This window comes from Lontra canadensis, unplaced genomic scaffold (genome assembly GCF_010015895.1).
Source record: "Lontra canadensis isolate GAN:19392208 unplaced genomic scaffold, GSC_riverotter_1.0 scaffold45, whole genome shotgun sequence".
In the NCBI taxonomy this organism is placed as follows: Eukaryota; Metazoa; Chordata; class Mammalia; order Carnivora; family Mustelidae; genus Lontra; species Lontra canadensis.
In genome coordinates, this window is record NW_022631039.1 from 54257 (window position 1) to 75299 (window position 21043).

Genomic DNA, 21043 nt, shown 5'->3' on the forward strand with positions numbered 1-21043 from the left:
TACAACTGTGTTTGAGGGACAAGAAAAGCCCAGAATCCCCCTACTTCTTCACCATCTTAACTCTTCTCTCCCAATATTAGATTGTTTTATGCCGTATTTTATGCCTATGGCTCATAAACAAATCCCCTAGTTCTTTCTTTCTTTCTTTTTGTTTTTTAAACAAATCCCCTACTTATATTCAGATATATTTTAAGATGTGCACTGGAAGTACAGCCAGAGGTATAGTTTAAAAAAATCTCACAGCTTATCAACGCTATTTACACTGTGCTATATATTCCTTTGATTTTTTTTTTCATTTTAGTGAATATTTATTGAGTGGAAATTCTGTGCTAGTCTTTATTATAAACACTGAGGATACAGAATCTAACAAGATGGTCAAGGTACCTGCTCTTGAGGAGTTAACATTCTAGTTGGTGAACATATACAATAATAAAACAAATTTTAAAAACTAGTACAGTTAAGTACTGTAAAGATCATCTCACTGGAAGATAGAATTGAGATTGATAGGTTCTACCATACACAGAAGTGTAAGAGAGGACTACTTCTTACGCTCTTTTTCCTTCTTTATATTGGTGCACACTTGAGTCTGTAATGTTTCAGAAACAGCCTTCATTTTATAAAAATCTATTATTTCTTCTTCCAATTGTCTTCTCTCCTCCTCAAGTTTCATTGTCTCTTCTTGCTGGACTCTTTTAAGATGCTCAAACTTTTCCTGTAGCTGGGGAACAAATGTGCAGTTATGACTCAAAGCACTCTTCCCAAGTGGCACATTCCCAGGAACATGCTTGTCTTTTCTACTGGTTATCAAACAGACTACATCAGAGTAGAGCTTGATATTAATAACAGTTTCAAAGTTTCATATCTAAAGTAAAAAATCAGGTATGGAATTTCTTTTAATTTTAAATGTGTCCCCATTGAACCAAATGGAATAAAACACAAAGTTATGGAAAACACTCAATTGTAGAAATTTTCCCTAATGAGGTGATATTTTTAACTCTACATTTTACCATAAATCTCTTTGACTAAAATTTGATAAATCCCTGTCCACTAAAAGTACATACATTAAAATATGACATGGATTATAAAATATTTTTGACATTTAATTGATAAAGGCATTCTTTAGCATAATTATAGGAAGAAACAAAAACCTCATTCAGTTACTTTTTACTTGCTTCTGAGATCTTATTTAATCTGTGGTACTTAAAATGAGCCCAATTAACCATAGGAAGGAAATAATATCACCTTACTTTCCATTACAGAAAAGCCTGCGTCTTTAGCATGAATTTATTCAACATAAGGATTGCTTGTATGCATCAGAGGACATATTATTTTTAGAGTTATGGTTACTATGATGTAAAAGTATGAAGGACAGCCTTATTTTCAGTTTAATCTTTTGAAAAGCAAACAAACTAGGAACTTAAACTGCCATAATATTAATTAGCTAATTTATATGGCTATAAAGAACACAAGAACATTGTTAATACTAGGGGTTCTCAACTCTAGATGCCCATTAGAATCATTCAGTAAGCTTGCAAATCTCCCAGTGCACGTGTTGTACATAGATCAGTTGCATCGCACTATCTGGAGTGGAAACCTGAACGTCACAGCTTTTAAAAATTCCTAGGTGATTTTAACATGCAGCAAATTTTGAGATCCATGGTGTAAAAACAAAGATTACTTTTTCCTCTGCTGAAGTTGGATATCTCTTAGAATTATATTTTCATCCCTGGAAAGGAAATGAGTATCTACACACAATTAGAAAAGATGGGGATGAGACAGTCTGGTATCTATAAATGAGGGCAAAACCAGAAAGGAAAAAAAAAAAAAAAAGTTTCACCTAAACATGGAAGAGTGAGTCTTGGAAGTAAAATAGCAGTGGAATAGGAGGACCTGAGGCTTACCTAATCCCACAAACACACCTAAATAACTATCTAAACATGCCAAAAATCAACCTCAAGAGTGACAGAACAAACTCCACAACTAAAGGGAGAGAGGAGGCCACATTGAAAAGGTAGGAGGTGTGGAGATGTGATTTTGGGGAGAAATGGATCACAGGTGCTGTGAAGGGCAGAGAGCTGTTTTCACAGAGAAATGGCATGAAACAGAGGACCACGTAGGGGAACACACCAGGAGAACCTTTCCCCAAAGCCATTGGTTTGGAAAGTAAGAGTGACTGAGCTTTGTGAGTTCTTGCAAACTGTGAGGCTTAAAGCCTGGAGTTTTAAAGGCCAGCAGGCTTGGTTGGGATAGACCCCTGAGGGCACTGCCCTACTCCTGGAGAGAAGATATACAGACAACCCAGGGGCATATTGCTTGGAAACAGCAATCTGAAGAACACCTGGGGCACATAGGTGAAAGATTATTTATTCTTCTCAGAGTGCATACCTGAGAGGCAGCATTCACTGAGACTTCTCTCCAGGAACAAAGGAGCTGGCTGGCACCATTTGCCTACAAGTTCCTCAGCATAAACACAGAGCCACATGCTGGAACAGATACAACACTGACACTGGCTTCCTAAGTTCCTTACACCAAGCCCACCCCTCTGCATTCTAGCAGGACTGCTCTTCTTAGTCAAGCTTCCCTCAGTGTAGTGGGCCCCTCCCTCAGGACACCAGCACAAACTTCCCCCCATACCACCCCACCGAGCACTTCAGGGCCTTAGTTCTGAAGGAAACAGTGTCTGGTCTCATTTCACAAGCAGACCAGAGCACATCTAGTTAAACCTCACCACATTCAGACCAGAGACCAAACACCGCCCACTCTTGGCAAGGAGTGCCCCTGCAGAGGAATGGCCTCATGGATAGATTATCCAAAACACAACAGCAGAGTGCACACAGGACATGCTGGAGACACTCTCTGAAGGCCAGACCTGGGCACTACATGATCTTTTCTTCATAAGACCATTACTTCAGGAGCAAGAGACATAACTAGACCTTCTAACACAGAGAAGAAGGTAGAGACTTGGTCAAAATACCAAAACAAAAGGATTTATCCCAAATTAAAGAACAAAGTAAAATCAAGTCATAGAGTGAAGCAAAAATATAGGTAACATGCCTAATGGAGAATTTAAAGGACCAGTCATAAGGACACTCATTGGGCTTCAGAAAAGAATAGAAGACATCAATGAGACCCTTACCACAGAGATAAAAGAGTTTTAAAAAAAGGAAAAGAGGTAAGATGGCAGAGGAGTGGGGTGACCCTAAGCCTGCCTTGTCATTGGAACACAGCCAGATAAAGATTGGATTATTCTCTTTTTCTTTAAGATTTTATTCATTTATTTGACAGAGAGATCACAAGTAGGCGGGGGGGTGGGAAGCAGGCTCCCTGCTGAGCAGAGATCCTGATGCAGGGGCTCGATCCCAGGACCCTGAGATCATGACCCAAGTCAAAGGCAGTGGCTTAATCCACGGAGCCACCCAGGCGCCCCAAGATTGGATCATTCTAAACACCCACAGAAGGTAGGAACTGTGGAGAGTTGATCCATGGGAGAAAAGAGCAGAGGGTGCTCCCCAAGAAAGGAAGCCCTGAATGAAGAGGGAGTAGCAAGAGAGAAGAGAAGAGAGAGAAAAAGCATGGAAAAAGAGAGATGGAAGAGAAAAAAGTGAAAAAACAGACAGGTGTCTTTCACACAGTTAAAATATGCACAAGAAAGCTATCGCTCAAAACCATTCATGGAGGGAAAAGAGAGGCTTACATTACCACCAGTTTTCTGTAGACAGCAGAACACAGATTCTGAGGTATGGGAAGTTTGCAACACACCCAGTTTCATGCGTAGGGAACTGAGTGGTGTCCTTGTGTGGGAGCAGAGCTTAGCCCCAGCAGCTGGCAGCCTCAGCTCCCCCTTGAGAAGCAGTTCCCCTGCCTGGAGTGCATTTGGGAGAGGTGACATGGCCTCTCTGTGGGCAAAGGTCCTGTGGGTATCATTAAAGGGTCCTGCCCACCAGTATAGGAACAAAGATACTGGCTGAGAGGTACAGATGCTGACAGTTCTGGCTGGGTATTGCAATTTACTATAAAATCTCATACACTGCTTTCTGTGACAAGCCAACTCCAGCCACAGATTGAGAACTTGAGTGCATTTGGGAGAGATTACAGGGCCTCCCCACAGGCAATGGACCCTGAGGGCACCATCAAAAGATCTGGCCCACCAGTACAGGAACAGACACCAGCTGAGAGCTACAAACCTTAGTGCCATGTGTGTTGCAATTCACCATAAGCTCCAAAGTGCTACATGATCCTGCCACTATCTTCTGCTACAAGGCAGCACTAGCCACAACATTGGGAAAACCTCCCCAGAGAATCAGTGTGGGTCTGCCTTTCCAGGGTCTCTGAAGTGTGGAGTTTTGAATCAGCAACTTTACAGGTAATACAATGGCACTAAATTCATGTCTTTCAGTAATTACTCTGAATATAAATGGACTAAATGCTCCAATCAAAAGGCATAGAAGTAGGGTATCATAATGAATAAAAAACAAAAGACCCATCACCATGATGTTTATAAGAGACTCATTTTAGACCCAAAGACACCTCCAGATTGAAACTGAAGGGGTGGGGAATCATTTATCATGCTAATGGACATCAAAAGAAACCTGGAGAAGCCATCCTTAGAGGAGACAAACTAAATTTTAAACCAAGGACTGTTGGGGCACCTGGGTAGTTCAGTCTGTTAACCCTCTGTCTTTGGCTCAAGTCATGATCCCAGGGTCCTGGGATCAAGCCCTGCATCAGGCTCCCTGCTCAGCAGAGGAGTCTGCTTCTCCCTCTCCCTCTGTCCCTGTTGTTGTGCTCTCTCTCTCTCTCTCTCTCTCACTCACTCTCTCTAATAAGTAAATAAAAGATCTTAATAAAATAAATAAATAAATAAAAATTTAAAAATCTTTTAAACCAAAGACAGTAATAAGAGATGAAGAAGGACACTATATCATAATAAAGAGATCTACCCAAAAAGAAGATTTAACAATTGTAAAATATTTATGTCCCTAACTTAGGAGCAGTGAAATATATAAGTCAATTAATAACAAACATAACAGAACTCACTGATAATATTACAATAGTAGAAGACTTTAACACCACTCTTACAGCAATGAACATATCATCTAAACAGAAAGTCAACAAGAAAACAAGGACTTTGAATGACACACTGGGCCAGATGGACTTCACAGATATATTTGGAGCATTTTATCCTAAAACAGCAGAATACGTGTTCTTTTCTACTGCAGATGAGACATTCTCCAAAATAGATCACTTATTAGGTCACAAATCATGGCTGAATAGGTACAAAAAGACTGAAATCAGACCATGCACCTTTTCTAACCACAATATTATGAAACTAGAAATCAATCACAAGAAAAAATCTGGGAAGACCATGAATACATGGAGGTTAAGCAACTTTCTACTAAACAATGAATGGATAAAACAGGAAACAAAGAGGAAATTTTAAAAATACATGGAAACAAATGATAATGAAAACACAACCATCAAAAACCTATGGGATGCACTTAGAGTGGTCCTAACAGGGAAGGATAGAGTAATATGGGCCTACCTCAACAAGCAAATAAGGAAAATCTCAAATAAGGAACATAACCTTACACATAAGGAAGGTAGAAAAAGAACAAAAATTATTCCTAAAGCCAGCAGGAGGAAGGAGATAATGAAGATTAGAGCAGAAATAAATGATAGAGAAACAAAAACAGTAGAACAGATCAAGCAGAAATAAATGATATAGAAACAAAAACAGTAGAACAGATCAATGACATTAAGATCTAGTTCCTTGAAAAACTTAATACTATTGATAAACCCCTAGCCAGACTTATCAAAAAGTATAGAGACAGGACCTGGATAAATAAAATCATAAATGATGCAGGAGAAATAAGAACTGTAGGAACACGAAAAATTATAAGAGAATATTATGAGAAATTATATGCCAACAAATTGGATAATTGAGAATAAATGGATAAAGTCCATTTGGATATCAAAACTGAAACAGGAATAAATAGAAAACCTGAACAGACCAATAGCCTGCAAAAAAATTGAATCAATAATCAGAAAACTCCCAACAAACAGACTTCCAGGACCAGATGATTTCCCAGGCAAATTTTACCAAACACTTAAAGAGGAGTTAATATCTTGTCTTCTCAGACTATTCCAAAACACAGAAGAGGAAGAAAAACTTTGAAATTCATTCTATGAGGCCAGCATTACCCTGATACCACAACAGATAAGGACTCTAATAAAAAAAGAGAACTAAAAGCCAATATCCTTTATGAACACAGATGCAAAAATTATCAGTAAAATACTGGCAAAACAAATCCAACAATACATTAAGAATACCATTTACCACAATCAAGTGGGATTTATTCCTGAGCTGCAAAGGTGGTTCAATATATACAAATCAATCAATGTGATACACTATAGTAGTAAAAGAAAGGATAAGAACCATATGACCTTTTCCATAGAGGCAGAAAAAGCAAATGAAAAAGTATATCAATTCATTAAAAAAACCCCCAACAAAGTAGGATTAGAAGGAATGTAATTCAACATAATAAAGCCCATATATTTAAAACCTACCACTAATATAATCCTTAAGGGAGAAAACAGAGCTTTCCCTCTATAGTCAGGAACAAACAGGGATGTCCACTCTCACCACTCTTATTTAATATAGTACCAGAAGTCCTAGCCATAGCAATCAGACAACAAAAAAGAAATAAATGTCATCCAAGACAGCAAGCAAGAAGTAAAACTTTCAGCATTTGCAGAAGACATTATACTCTATATGGAAAACCTGAAAGATCCCCCCAAAACTGCTAAAACTAATAAGAGAATTCAGTACTTTCTCATGATACAAAATCAATGTACACAAATCTGCTGCATGTCTACACACCAATAATGAAACATCAGAAGGAGAATTTTTTAAAAAAATCTGATTTATAATTGCACCAAAATAATAAGATATCTAGGAGTAAGCCTAACAAAAGAGGTGAAAGATCTATACTCTGAAAATGATAAAATACTGATGAAATAAATTTAAAATGACCATTTTTAAGCATAGAGTGGAAAAACACTCATGCTCTTGTGTCTGGTTAAAAGCACTTAAAAAGAGCAAAAAATCTTAAGGTGCAACTGGTAGAATTGGATGGTCATGGGCACGGGCCTAAGCCCATGAATCCAGGGCAGCCACTGCCAGCAGCCACCCATGAAGGAGAGAGTGCAGCAGAGCCTCCAGTTCCTGGTCCTTGAGCCCCCGGCTGTGCACTGCTTGTACCACTGCTCAGCTGGGACCACCCCGGCCCACATTTGAGGGAGTCTGGTGGGCATTCTCTAGAACCACACCCTTTTGCACTCCACACACTGCATGACTAGGATCTGACTGCGCTCCCCTCCACATCCCATGCCTGAGAGACCTTGATGTGGGTGCTAGCTCGCAGTCTCTAGGACCGGCCAGGTTTCCAGATGCTGGACACTCCCAGCCTATGCCTGAAGGAACTCAGCTTGATCTCTAGTCTGGATCTCTTAGCTGCTGCAGCCCCATGACTGAGCACACCTGGCAGCAGTCCCAGCAAGGGCAGCCAGCAGAAGTGGGCTCCCTGGACCAATATTGCTCATGGTTTTAGTGGTGCAGGGGTGCAGAGACAAGTGGGCACTTCAAGCAAACCCTGAGATGGTGACTGGGGACGTGCACTGCCTGTGGGAGGTCACACAGCTCAGTGGAGTTTGCAGAGGGGAAGTCTGTGTGTTCTGGACCACCCAGAGTGGAGCAGACTGAGGCTTCTCTCTGAGATGGAGGTCTGGGTGTAGTTTGCTTTACACTAAACCTCCAAAAAGCCAAAAAGCCACAAAAAGCTGCCAAAGAACAAAAAACCTCCGGAGAACAAAAGCCTGAAAAACCGGTTTCACAGAGACCAGCCCCTTGATAGGGGGCAGGAGGACTCAACCCAAGCAAGACTGACTGAAAAACAATGAGGCAGGACCCTCCCCTAGAAAGCAAGCCAAAAGAATGAGAGGACAACCACCACAGGGGCCCATAAAACTGTAAAACCCCAACATCAGGAGAAAACAATATATTAAGCTCCTGGTATTGCCCTAAAACCTGTATATTTCATAGATACAACTTTTTTAAAAATTCGTTCTCATGATTCTTGCTCTTTTAATTTCTTTAACCTATATACCAGTACAACTAAGTTTAATACAACATACTCCATAATGTTTTAACTTGAACTTTTTCCATACATGTACCTGTGTTTTTTTTCTTTTTTTTTCTTTTAAATACATATAGATACAAGCTTCAAGATAATCCTTTATCCCTATTCAATACTACCCCTATATATAAACCAGTTTTAATCTCCCTTTATCTCTGGAAAGCTGATTCCTTTAACAAAAATAACAAAATATACCAAGGAAGAGACAAAATAAACTTCCTCACCCACATCAAGGATTTATAACCACCCTCCCAGCTTTTTCTTCTGTCAGTGTTTCTGTGTATTTGTTTTGTTCTGGTATTATATAAATCTTATTCTTACAGTTCATTTTGACTGGGTTCTTGTCATTTACTTTTGTGGGTCTTTTTGTTTGTCTGTTTTTGTTTATATATCTTACTTTGGGGTCTCATTTTGGCTGGGTTTTTCTTTTTTTTCTCTCTCTCTTTCTTTTTTTTCTTTTTCTTTCTTCTGATTGCTCCAAAACTTTCCAGGGTGCACCTTGCCTGGATCATGGTTGATATATTCAGCCATACATCCCCTCAACCACCTCTCACTAAAATGACTAGGAGGAGGAACACCCAAGAGAGGAAAAATTCAGAGACTGTGCCTTCTCCCACAGAACTATCGGATGTGGACATAAGCAGTATGTCAGAAAGGGAATTCAGGGTAACAATTATTCAGGCAATGGCTAGGTTGGAGAAAACCTTTAGTGACAACATAGAATCTCTAAGGGCAGAAGTGAGAGCTACCAGGGCAGAAGTTAAAAATGCTATCAGTGAGATCCAATCTAATCTAAATATTCTAACAGCCAGGGTAACAGAGGCAGAAGACAGAATTAGTGATCTAGAGGACAAACTGATAGAGAAAAAGGATCAGGAGGAGGCATGGAACAAACAGCTTAGAAGCCATGAAAACAGAATTAGGGAAATAAATGATGCCATAAAATGTTCCAATGTCAGAATAATTGGGATCCCTGAGGGAGTGGAAAAAGACAGAGACTAGAAGATATAGTTGAATAAATTCTGGATGAAAATTTTCCCAGTCTGGGGAATGGAACAAGCGTACATGTCCTAGAAGCAGAAAGAACACCCCCCAAGATAAACAAATCCAGAAAGACCTTGAGGCATTTAATTATGAAACTGACGAATTGAAATTTTAGATAAGAGTTTCTGAGGACAGTTGGGGGGAAGAATTTCCTTACATATAGAGGAAGGTCCATCAGAAAAACATCAGACTTCTCCACAGAAACCTGACAAGCCAGAAAGGGCTGGCAAGACATATTCAGGGCACTAAATGGAAAGAACATGCACCCGAGAATATTTTATCCAGCAAGGTTGACATTCAAAATGGATGGAGAGATAAAGAGCTTCCATGACTGGCAAGGTTTAAAAGAGTAGGTGACAACCAAGCTGGCACTACAAGAAATATTAAGGGAGGGTTCTATAAAAGAAGAAAGAACCCAATAGAGAACAGAAATTTACAGAGACAATCTATAGAAACAAGGACTTCACCAGCAACATGATGTCAACAAAAACATATCTTTCAATAACCACTCTCAACATGAACAGCCTAGATGCTCCCATAAAATGGCACAGGGTTGCAGATTGGATAAAATGAAAAGACCCATCCATATGTTATCTACAAGAGACCCCTTTGGAACCTAAAGATACATCCAGACTGAAAGAGAAGGGATGGAGAAGCATCTTTCATACCAACAGGCCTCAAAAGAAAGCTGGGGTAGCGATTCTCATATCAAATAAACCTGATTTTAAACTAGAGACTGTAGTCAGAGATACAGAAGGACACTACATCATCTTTAAAGGGTCTATCCACTGAGAAGATCTAACAATTGTAAATATAATGCTCCCAACATGGGAGCAGCCAACTACTTAAGCCAACTGTTAGTCAAAATAAAGAGTCATATTGATATGAATACATTAATAGTAGGGGATCTTAACATACCGCTTTTGGTAACAGATCATCCAAGCTGAAAATCAATAAAGAAACAGCTTTGAATGACACATTAGACCAGATGGACTTCATAGATATATACAGAACATGCCACCCTAAAACAACAGAATACTCATTCTTCTTGAGTGTACAAGGAACTTGCCCAGAACAGACCACATACTGGGTCACAAATCAGGGCTCAACTGATACTAAAAGATTGAGATTATTCCCTGCATATTCTTAGACCAAAATGCTTTGAAACTGGAACTCAACCACAAGAAAAAGCTTGGAAGGAATTCAAACACTTGGAAGCTAAAGACCACCCTGCTTAAGAATGTCTGGATCAACCAGAAAATCAAAGAGGAACTTTAACAATTCATGGAAACCAATGAGACTGAAGACATATTGGTCCAAAACCTATGGGATATGGCAAAGGCAGTCCTAAGGGAGAAATACACAGCCATCCAAGCCTCACTCAAAAAAACTGATAAATCCAGAATACACCAGTTCTCTTTACACCTTAAAGAACTGGAAAATTAACAACAAAATAAGCCAACCCCACACATAAGAAGGGAATAATCAAGATTAGAGCAGAGATCAATGAGATAGACACTAGAGATACAGTAGGACACAACACAAAACTAGAATCTGTTCTTTGAAAGAATCAATAAGATCGATAAACCACTGGCCAAGTAATCCAAAAGAAAAGAAAGAGGATCCAGATTAATAAAATTATGAATGAAAGGGCAGAGATCATGACTAACACCAAGGAAACACCAAGGAAATTATTATCAACAGTTATATGTCAATAAGTTAAGCAACCTAGGAGAAAGGGATGCACACCTGGAAACTTTTATAAACTTCCAAGACTGAAACAGGAAGAAATTGACAACCTGAATAGACTAATATCTAATAACGAGACTGAAGCAGTGATAAAAACCTCCCAAAAAATAAGAGCCCAGGACCTGACAGATTCTCTGGGGAAGTCTAACAAACATTAAAAGAAGAAATAATACCAATTCTTCTGAAGCTGTTTAAAAAAATAGAAACAGAAGGAAAACTTGCAGACTCTTTCTATGAAGCCAACATTACCCTGACCCCAAACCAAGCAAAGACTCCATCAAAAAGGAAAACTTCAGACCAATATCCCTGATGAATTTGGATGCCAAGATTCTCAACAAGATCCTAGCTAACAGGATCCAACACTACATTAAAAACATTATCCACCATGACCAGGTGGGATTTATCACTGGGATGCAAGGGTGGTTCAACATTCTCAAATCAATTGATGTGATAGAACAAACCAATAAGAGAAGAGATAAGAAACACATGGTCATCTCAATTGATGCAGAAAAAGCATTTGACAAAATACAGCATCCATTCCTGATTAAAACACTTCAGAGTATAGGGATAGAGGGAACATTCCTCAACTTTGTAAAATCTATCTATGAAAAACCCACAGTGAATATCATTCTCAATGGGAAAAAGCTGACAGTCTTCCCATTGAGATCAGGAACACAACAAGGATGTTCACTCTCACCACTGTGGTTCAACATAGTACTAGAAGTCCTAGCAACAGCAATCAGACAACAAAAAGAAATAAAAGGTATTCAATTTGGCAAAGAAGAAGTCAAACTCTCTTCGCAGATGACATGATACTTTATATGGAAAACCCAAAAGACTCCACCCCCATAACTACAGAACTCATACAGCAATTCAGTAATGTGGCAGGATACAAAATCAATGTACAGAAATCAGTTGCTTTCTTATACACTAACTATGAAAACACAGAAAGGGAAATTAGAGAATTGATCCCATTTACTATAGCACCAAGAACCATAAGATACCTGGGAATAAACCTAACCAAAGAGGTAAAGGATCTGTACTCAAGGAACTACAGATCACTCATGAAAGAAACTAAAGACACAAACTGATGGAAGACAATTCCATGCTCATCGATCAGAGGAATAAACATTGTTAAAATGTCTATACTGCCTAGAACAATCAATACTTTCAATGCCATGCCGATCAAAATTCCACCGACATTTTTTAAAGAGCTGGAACAAACAATCCTAAAATTTGTATGGAACCAGAGGAGACCACGAATTTCTAAGGAAATGTTGAAAGAGAAAAACAAAACTGGGGGCATCACGTTGCCTGATTTCAAGCTTTACTACAAAGCTGTGATCACCAAGACAGCATGGTACTGGCACAAAAACAGGCACATAGACCAGTGGAACAGAGTAGAGAGCCCAGATATGGACCCACAACTCAGTGGTAAAATAATCTTTGGCAAAGCAGGAAAAAATATTCAGTAAAAAAGACAGTCTCTTCAGTAAATGGTGCTGGGAAAACTGGACAGCTATATATAGAAGAATGAAACTCAACCATTCTCTTACACCATACACAAAGATAAACTCAAAATGTATAAAATACCTCAATGTGAGGCAAGAATCCATCCAAATCCTAGAGGAGAATATAGGCACAGCAACTTCTTTCAAGATATGTCACCAAAGGCAAAGGAAACAAAAGCGAAAATGAACTTTTGGGACTTCATCAAGATCAAAAGCTTCTGCACAGCAAAGGAAACAGTCCAAAAAACAAAGAGGCAATCCACAGAAAGGGAGAAGATATTTGCAAATGACACTACAGACAAAGGGTTGATAATCAAGATCTATAAAGAACTCCTCAAACTCAACACACACAAAACAGATAATCACAACCCCCCCCCCAAAAAAAATGGGCAAAAGACACGAACAGACACTTCTCCAAAGAAGACATACAAATGGCTACCAGACCCATGAGAAAATGTTCATCATCACTAGCCATCAGGGAAATACAAATCAAAACCACATTGATATATGACCTTATACCAGTTAGAAAGGCAAAAATTAACAAGACAGTAAAAAAACGTGTGTTGGAGAGGATGTGGAGAAAGTGGAACCCTCTTACACTGTTGGTGGGAATGCAAGTTGGTGCAGCCACTTTGGAAAACAGTGTGGAGATTCCGTAAGAAATTAAAAATAGAGTTTCCCTATGACGCTTCAATTGCACTATTGGGTATTTACCCCAAAGATACAGATGTAGTGAAAAGAAGGGCCATCTGTACCCCAGTGTTCATAGCAGCAAGGGCCACAGTTGCCAAACTGTGGAAAGAACCAAGATGCCCTTCAATGGATGAATGGATAAAGAAGATACAGTCCATATATACTATAGAGGGTTATGCCTCCATCAGAAAGGATGAATACCCAACTTTTGTATCAGCATGGGTGGGACTGGAAAAGATTATGCTAAGTGAAATAAGTCAATTATCATATGGTTTTGCTTGTTTGTGGAGCATAAGAAATAACATGGAGGACATGGGGAGATGGAGAGGAGAAGGGAGTTAGGGAAATTGGTGGGGGAGATGAACCATGAGAGACTATGGATGTTTAATACAACATATTACATAGTAACTTTTTAACTTGAACTTTTTCATACATAGACTTTTTCCTTTCTTTTTCTTTCTTTTATATAGATAGATAGATAGATAGATAGATATAAGCTTTTTTTCCTATTCAATATTACCTTTATATATACATCAGCTTTAATTTCCCTGTATCTCTGAAAAGTTGTGTTCTCTAACAAAGATAACAAGATACACCCAGGAAGAACTGAAATACACTTCCTCACCCACACCAAGGGATTATAACCATCCTTCCACCTTTTTATTTTGGATTTTTTTCTTTTGTTGGTCTTTTTGTTTCTCTGTTTCCTTTTGTTTCCATACTTTATAAATCTTACTCTGGGGTTCATTTGGTCTGGGGGTTTTGTTTGTTCTGTTTGGTTTTTTTCCCTTTTCTTTTCTTGGACTTTTGTTTGTTTGTTATGTTTTTGTACTTTATAAATCTTACTCTTGGGGCTCATTTTGGTTAGATCTCTTTTTCTTTCTTTCTTTTTGGTCGTGACTTCTGATTACTCCAAAATGTCCCAGGGTGCCCGTTGCCTGAAGGATGCTTGATATTTTCACCTATACAGCCCTCAACCACAACTCCATAGAATGATAAAAAGGAGGAATTTCCAACAAAGAAAAGACCCAGAGACAATGGTATCTCCAGAAGATCTGATGGATATGGATGTAAGCAAGATATCAGAAATAGACCTTAGGGTAGCAGCTAGGAAGACAATAGTCAGGCTGGAGAAAAGTATTAATGGCAACATAGATTTGTTAAGGACAGAAGTGAGAGAAGATGTGGCAGAATTTAAAAATGCTATCAATAAGACACAATCTAATCCAAATTCTCTAATAGTTAGGGTAAATGAGGTAGAAGAATGAATTAGTGATATTGAAGACAAACTAATAGAAATGAAGGAGCAGGAGGAGGCCTGGAACAAACAACTTAGAATCCTTGAAAACAGAATTAGAGAAATAAAAGATGCCATGAAATGTTCCAATGTCAGAATTATTGGGATCCCTAAGGGGGGGTGGGTGTAGAGAGAGAGAGGACTAGATGATATAGTTGAGCAAATTCTAGCTAAGAACTTCTCTAATCTGGGCAATGAAGCAATCCTGTCCTAGAGGCAGAGAGGATATGCCCCAAGATCAATGAAGGCAGATCAACCCCCAATCATGTAATCATAAAACTCACAAATACATTAATACAAGAATACATTAATTGTAGGTGACCTTAACACTCCACTCTCAGCAATGGACAGATCAACTAAGCAGAAAATCAACATAGAAACAAGAGCTTTGAATGACACATTGGACCAGATGGACCTCATATAAACATACAGAACATGCCACCCTAAAACAAAAGAATACTCATTCTTCTCAAGCACACATGGAACTTTCTCCAGAATAGACCACATACTGGGTCACAAATCAGGGTTCAGCCAATACCAAAAGACTGAGATTATTCCCTGCTTATTCTCAGACCACAATGCTTTGAAACTGGAACTCAACCACAAGAAAAGGTTTGGAAGAAATTCAAACACTTAGAACCTAAAAAACAGCCTGTTCAAGAATGTTTAGGTCAACCAGGAAACCAAAGATGAACTTAATCAATTAATGGAAACTAATGAGAATGAAGACACATCAGTCCAAAACCTACGGGATACGGCAAAGGAGGTCCTAAGGTGGAAACACATAGCCATCCAAGCCTCACTCAAAATAACATAGAAATCCCAAACACACATACTATATTTACACTATGAAGGAATCAACAACAAATTAGACCTACCCCACGCATGAGAAGAGAAATAAGATTAGAGCAGAGATCAATGAATTAGGAACCAGAGATACAGTAGAACACATTAATGAAACTAGAAACTGCTTCTTTGAAAGAATAAGATCAATAAACCAATAGCCAGACTTATCCAAAAGAAAAAACAAAGGACCCAAAATAATAAAATTATGGATAAAAGGGGGAGATCACGACTAACACTGAGGAAATAGAAACAATCATCAGAAATTATTATCAACAGCTATACATCAGTAAGTTAATCAATCTAGAAATTGATAATTCCTGGAAACCTATGAAATTCCATGACTGAAACAAGAAGAAATAAACAACCTGAATAGGCCAATAACCAGCAATGAGATTGAAGCAGTGATCAAAAATCTCCCCCAAAACAAGAATCCGGGAGCTGATGGATTGCCTGGAGAATTCTACCAAATATTCAAAGAAGAAATAATACCTATCTCCTGAAACTGTTTCAAAAATAGAAACAGAAGGAAAACTGGCTTTCTATGAAGCCAGTATTACCTTGATCCCCAAACCAGGCAATGATCCCATCAAAAATGAGAATTTCAGAACAATATCCCTGGTAAATATGGATGCCAAGATTCTCAACAAGATACTCACTAATAAGACCCAACAGCACATTAAAAGGATTTATCCATCACAACAAGGTGGGATTTATCCCTGGGATGCAAGGGTTGTTCAACGTTAGAAAATCAATCCATGTGATAAAACACATAAATGAGAGAAAAGAGAAGAACCACATGGTCTTCTCAGTTGATGCAAAAAAAAGCATTTGACAAAAATATAGCAACCATTCCTGATTAAAACTCTTCAGAGAATAGGGATAGAGGGAACATTCCTCAACTTCGTAAAATCCCTCTATGGAAAACCCACAGTAAATATCATTCTCAATGGGGAAATGCTGAGAGCCTTTCCCTTAAGATGAAGAACATGACAAGGATGCTCACTCTCACCACTATTGTTCAACATAGTACTAGAAGTCCAAGCAACAGCAATCAGACAACAACAACAAAAACAACAAAATTTATTCAAATTGACAAAGAAGAAGTCAAAGTCTCTCTCTTTGCAGATGACATGATACTTAATGTGGAAAATCCAAAAGACTCCATCCCCAAATTATTAGAACTCATAGAGCAATTAGCAATGTGACAGGATACAAAATCAATGTACAGAAACCTGCTGCATTTCTATACACTAACAATATAACTGAAGAAGGAGAAATTTAAAAATCGATCCCTTTTACAATACCACCAAAACCAAAATATACCTAGGAATAAACCTAACCAAAGATATAAAGGATCTGTACCCTAGAAACTACAGAACACTTATGAAAGAAACTGAAGAAGACACAAAAAGATGGAAAAACATTCCATGCTCATGAATTGGAAGAATAAACATTGTTAAAATGTCTATGCTGCCCAGATCAATCTATACATTCGATGTGATCACTATCAAAATACCATTAGCATTTTTCACAGAGCTGGAATAAACAACCCTAAAATTTGTATGGAACCAGAAAAGACCCTGAATCGTCAGGGATTATTGGAAAAGAAAACCAAAGCTGGGGGCATCACAATGCCTCACTTCAAGCTATATTACAAAGCTGCAATCATCAAGACAGCATGGCAGTGGCACAAAAACAGACATGTAGATCAATGGAACAGAAGAGAGAGCCCAGAAATGGACCCTCAACTCTATGGTCAAGTAATCTTGGACAAAGAAAGAAAGAAAAAATAACCAATGGAAAAAAGACAGTCTCTTCAATAAATGGTACTAGGAAAACTGAATAGCCATATGCAAAAGAATGAAACTAGACCATTCTCTTACAACATACACAAAGATAAACTGAAAATGAATGAAAGACCTCAATGTGAGACAGAAATCCATCAAAATCCTAGAGGAGAACATAGGCAGTAACCTCCTTGACACTGGATACAACAACTTCTTTCAAGACATGTCTCTGAAGATAAGGGAAAGAAAAGCAAAAATGAACATTTGGGACTTCATTAAGATCAAAAGCTTTTGCACAGCAGAGGAAACAGTCAACAAAACTAAGAGGCAATCCACTGAATGGGAGAAGATATTTGTAAATGACATTTCAGATAAAGGGCTGATATCCAAGATCTATAAAGAACTTCTCAAACTCAACACTTACAAAAGAAATAATCCCATCAAGAAATGGGCAGAAGACATTAAGAAATACTTCTGCAAAGAAGATATACAAATGACTAACAGACACATGAAAAAATGTTGAACATCATTAGCCATCAGGAAAATACAAGTCAAAAACACAATGAGATACCATCTTATAGCAGTTAGAATCACAAAAATTAACATGACAGAAAACAAGTTTTGGCCAGGTTGTGGAGAAATGGAAACCCTCTTGCACTGTTGGTGCAAGCTGTTATATCCACTCTGAAAAACAGTGTAGAGGTTCCTCAAGACATCAACAATAGAGCTATCCTATGACCCAGCAACTGCACTACTAGGTAGTAACCCCAAAGATACAGATGTAGGAAATAAGGGCCATATGCACCCCAATGTCCATAACAGCAATGTTCACAATAGCCCAACTGTGGAATGAACTGACATGCCCTTCAACAGAAGAAAGGATAAAGAAGATGTGGCACATATATACAATGGAATACTACTCAGCCATTAGAAAGGATAAGTACTCACCATTTGCATGAACATGGATGGAACTGAAGAGGATTGTGTTAGCTGAAATAGGTCAAGCAGAGAAAGACAATAATCATATGGTTTCACTCATAGATGAACATAAGGAATAGTGTGGAGGACCACAGGGGAAGGGAGGGAAAACTGAATGGGAAGAAATCAGAGAGGGAGACAAACCATGAGAGACTCTGGACTCCAGGAAATAAACTGAGTGTTGCAGAATGGAGAGTGTGGGAGGATGGGGTAGCCAGGTGATGTGTACTAAGGAGGGCATGTGTTGTGATGAGCACTGGGTTTTATATGTGACTAATGAGTCGAATACTACATCAAAAACTAATGATGTACTACATGTTGGCTAACTGAACATAAAAAATAATTCCTCAAACCTAAAAAGAGGGAGACAGAGAGAGAAATACAAATCAAAACCACAGTGAGATACTATCTCACACCATTCAGAATGACTAAATATAACAACAATGGGAAAATTTAATGGCAACATAAAAAAATAGTAAAACTTGACCACTTTCTTACACCATACACAAAAATAAATTCAAAATGGATGAAAAATCTCAGTATGACATAGAAAACCATTAAAATCCTAGTGAAGAATACAGACAGTAACCTCTGACATCAGCCATAGCAACTTATTTCTAGTTATGTCTCTTGAGGCCAGGGAAACAAAAGCAAAATAAACTATTTGCACTTAGCAAGATAAAAATCTTCATACAGTGAAGAAATAACAAGACTAAAAGGCAACTGACAGAATGGGAGAAGATATTTGCCAATGACTTATCTAATAAAGTGTTAGTATCCAAAATAAGCGACCAACTTATAAAACTCAACACCTTCCCCACAAAAAGCACAAATAATCCAGTTATAAAATGTGCAAAAGACATGAATAGACATTTTTACAAAGAAAACATATGGGATGGCCAACAGACATACGAAAAGATGCTCAACATCACTCAGCATCAGGAAAAAACAACCAAAACTACAATGAGGTATCACCTCATAATTGTGAGAATGACAAAAATTAACAACACAGGAAACAAGAGGTGTTGGTGAGGATGCAGAGAGGGGGGAAACTTCTTGTGCTGCTGGTGGGAATCCAAACTGGTGCAGCCACTCTGGAAAACAGTATGGAGGTTTCTCAAAAAGAAAAAATTGTAACTACACTACAGCAATTGCACTACCTAGGCATTTACCCAAAGGACATGAAATATAGGCTCAAAGGGTTACATATACCCTGATGTTTGTAGTAGCATATTTAACAATAGCCAAAATCAGAGATAGCCCAAATGTCCATCCATTGATGAATGGATAAAGAAGTGGTATGTATATACAATACAGTACTATTCAGCCATCAAAAAGAATGAAATCTTGCCATTAACAACAATATGGATAGAGCAAGGATGTATTATGCTAAGTGAAATAAGTCACTCAGAAAAAGACCAGTACTATATGATCCCTCTCATATGTGCAATCTAAGAAAGAAATCATATGAACATATGGGGGGGGAGGGAGTGAGGGAAACAAGCCATAAATGACGTTTAATGATAGAGAACAAACTGAAGGTTAATGGAGGGAGGCGGTTGGGAGTTAGGCCAGATGGGTGATGGCTATTAAAAAGAGCACTTGTAATGAACTCTGGATGTTTTATGTAAGTAACAAATAACTGAATTCAGAAACCAGTATTGCACTCTGTGTTAACTAACAAAAGAAAGAAAGAAAGAAAGAAAGAAAGAAAGAAAGAAAGAAAGAAAGAAAGAAAGAGAAAGAAAGAGACTCTTAATTATGGAGAGCAAACTGATGGTTACCAGAGGGAAAGGACTGATGGAAATTAAGGACTGTAGTTGTCATGATGAGCCCAGCATGGCATATGGAAGTGTTGAATCACTATATTGTATACTTGAAACTAATATAACACTGTATGTCAACTAACTGAAATTAAAATTAAAAAGTTTTTAAAAATGAAAAGAAAGCTGAACTAATCTCTAGTAATGTGGTAGATGTACAAACTTATCAATTTTTAAGTATTTAAAATTATAAAGTTGTAATTTTGAATTCTGACTAATATATCTGCTAGATGTGCTTAAAAGCTTATTTTACCTCTGTGAGCCTCCACTTTCCATGTCAGCTAATCCTAGTTTCTGTCTGCTTATTCTGTTTTCAGTGATTAAGTTGTTCCTTTTCTGAAGAAAGCCTAGTAGGCCTGCTACCTGTCACTTTGTTCTGTATGGATGCTTTTACAGTCCTGGTCATTTTATTTCTGTCAGAATTTTTTCCTATAGCCATTCATTAATCTCTGTTAAGAATTTTGGCAACTCCTCATTTTGCACAACCAATTTTTGTTTGGTTTTTCTTGAGGGAACATATAACTGAAGAACTGGAGAAAAACAGATGTACACAAATAAGGTAGGGGAAAAAACAGAGGATTTAAATATTTGATTTGGTTTTTGGTCACTTTGTACTCTGGGTTTAAGTTATCCTAAGATCCAGCTATACTATCTGTTCTTAAATTCCATAGGAAACCCTTGAATACTTCTAAACTTTACCTTTATCTTTAAGATAACAGAATTTTTATTACTTATAGTTCAATTAACCATGATTGAGACATCTGGTATACAGCACCTAGTCACTATCTTGCTTCTATTGAAAAAGTTCAATTTACCTATTTCTGCTCTAAATTCTTAAGTTAAAACCACATTCACTTGAGAGAATGATATTTTTGATTCCAAATATGTTTTTGTTAAAAAGGCATTGGTGCAAATAATCAAAATTATATAAGTAGTCTTTTTTTCATTTCTTTGGAAACATAAAGAAATGAAATGAAACTCACATGATTCATCAACTAAAAATTCTTGAGGTCTTATGTTAGTGAATATTTATCCACTTACTTATAAAAGGGAAGAAAATTTTCTAATGCAGTAGCACTGTTAGAGAGTAATGACTCTTCACAGAAGTCAGTAGCTTGAA

At 37.9% G+C, this 21043-nt stretch overlaps 1 protein-coding gene across 2 annotated transcripts in view; it reads right to left on the reverse strand.

The window, feature by feature from the left end:
• Positions 1 to 272: 272 nt before the first annotated feature.
• Positions 273 to 21043, reverse strand: part of SEPTIN14 (septin 14) — a 193132-nt gene continuing 172361 nt past the window's right edge. For both annotated transcript variants that reach the window (XM_032872342.1, XM_032872341.1), the window contains exon 11: positions 273 to 718. In XM_032872342.1, coding sequence (XP_032728233.1) covers positions 539 to 718 — 180 coding nt within the window. In that variant the 3' untranslated portion in view covers positions 273 to 538. The remainder of the gene's footprint in view (positions 719 to 21043) is intronic.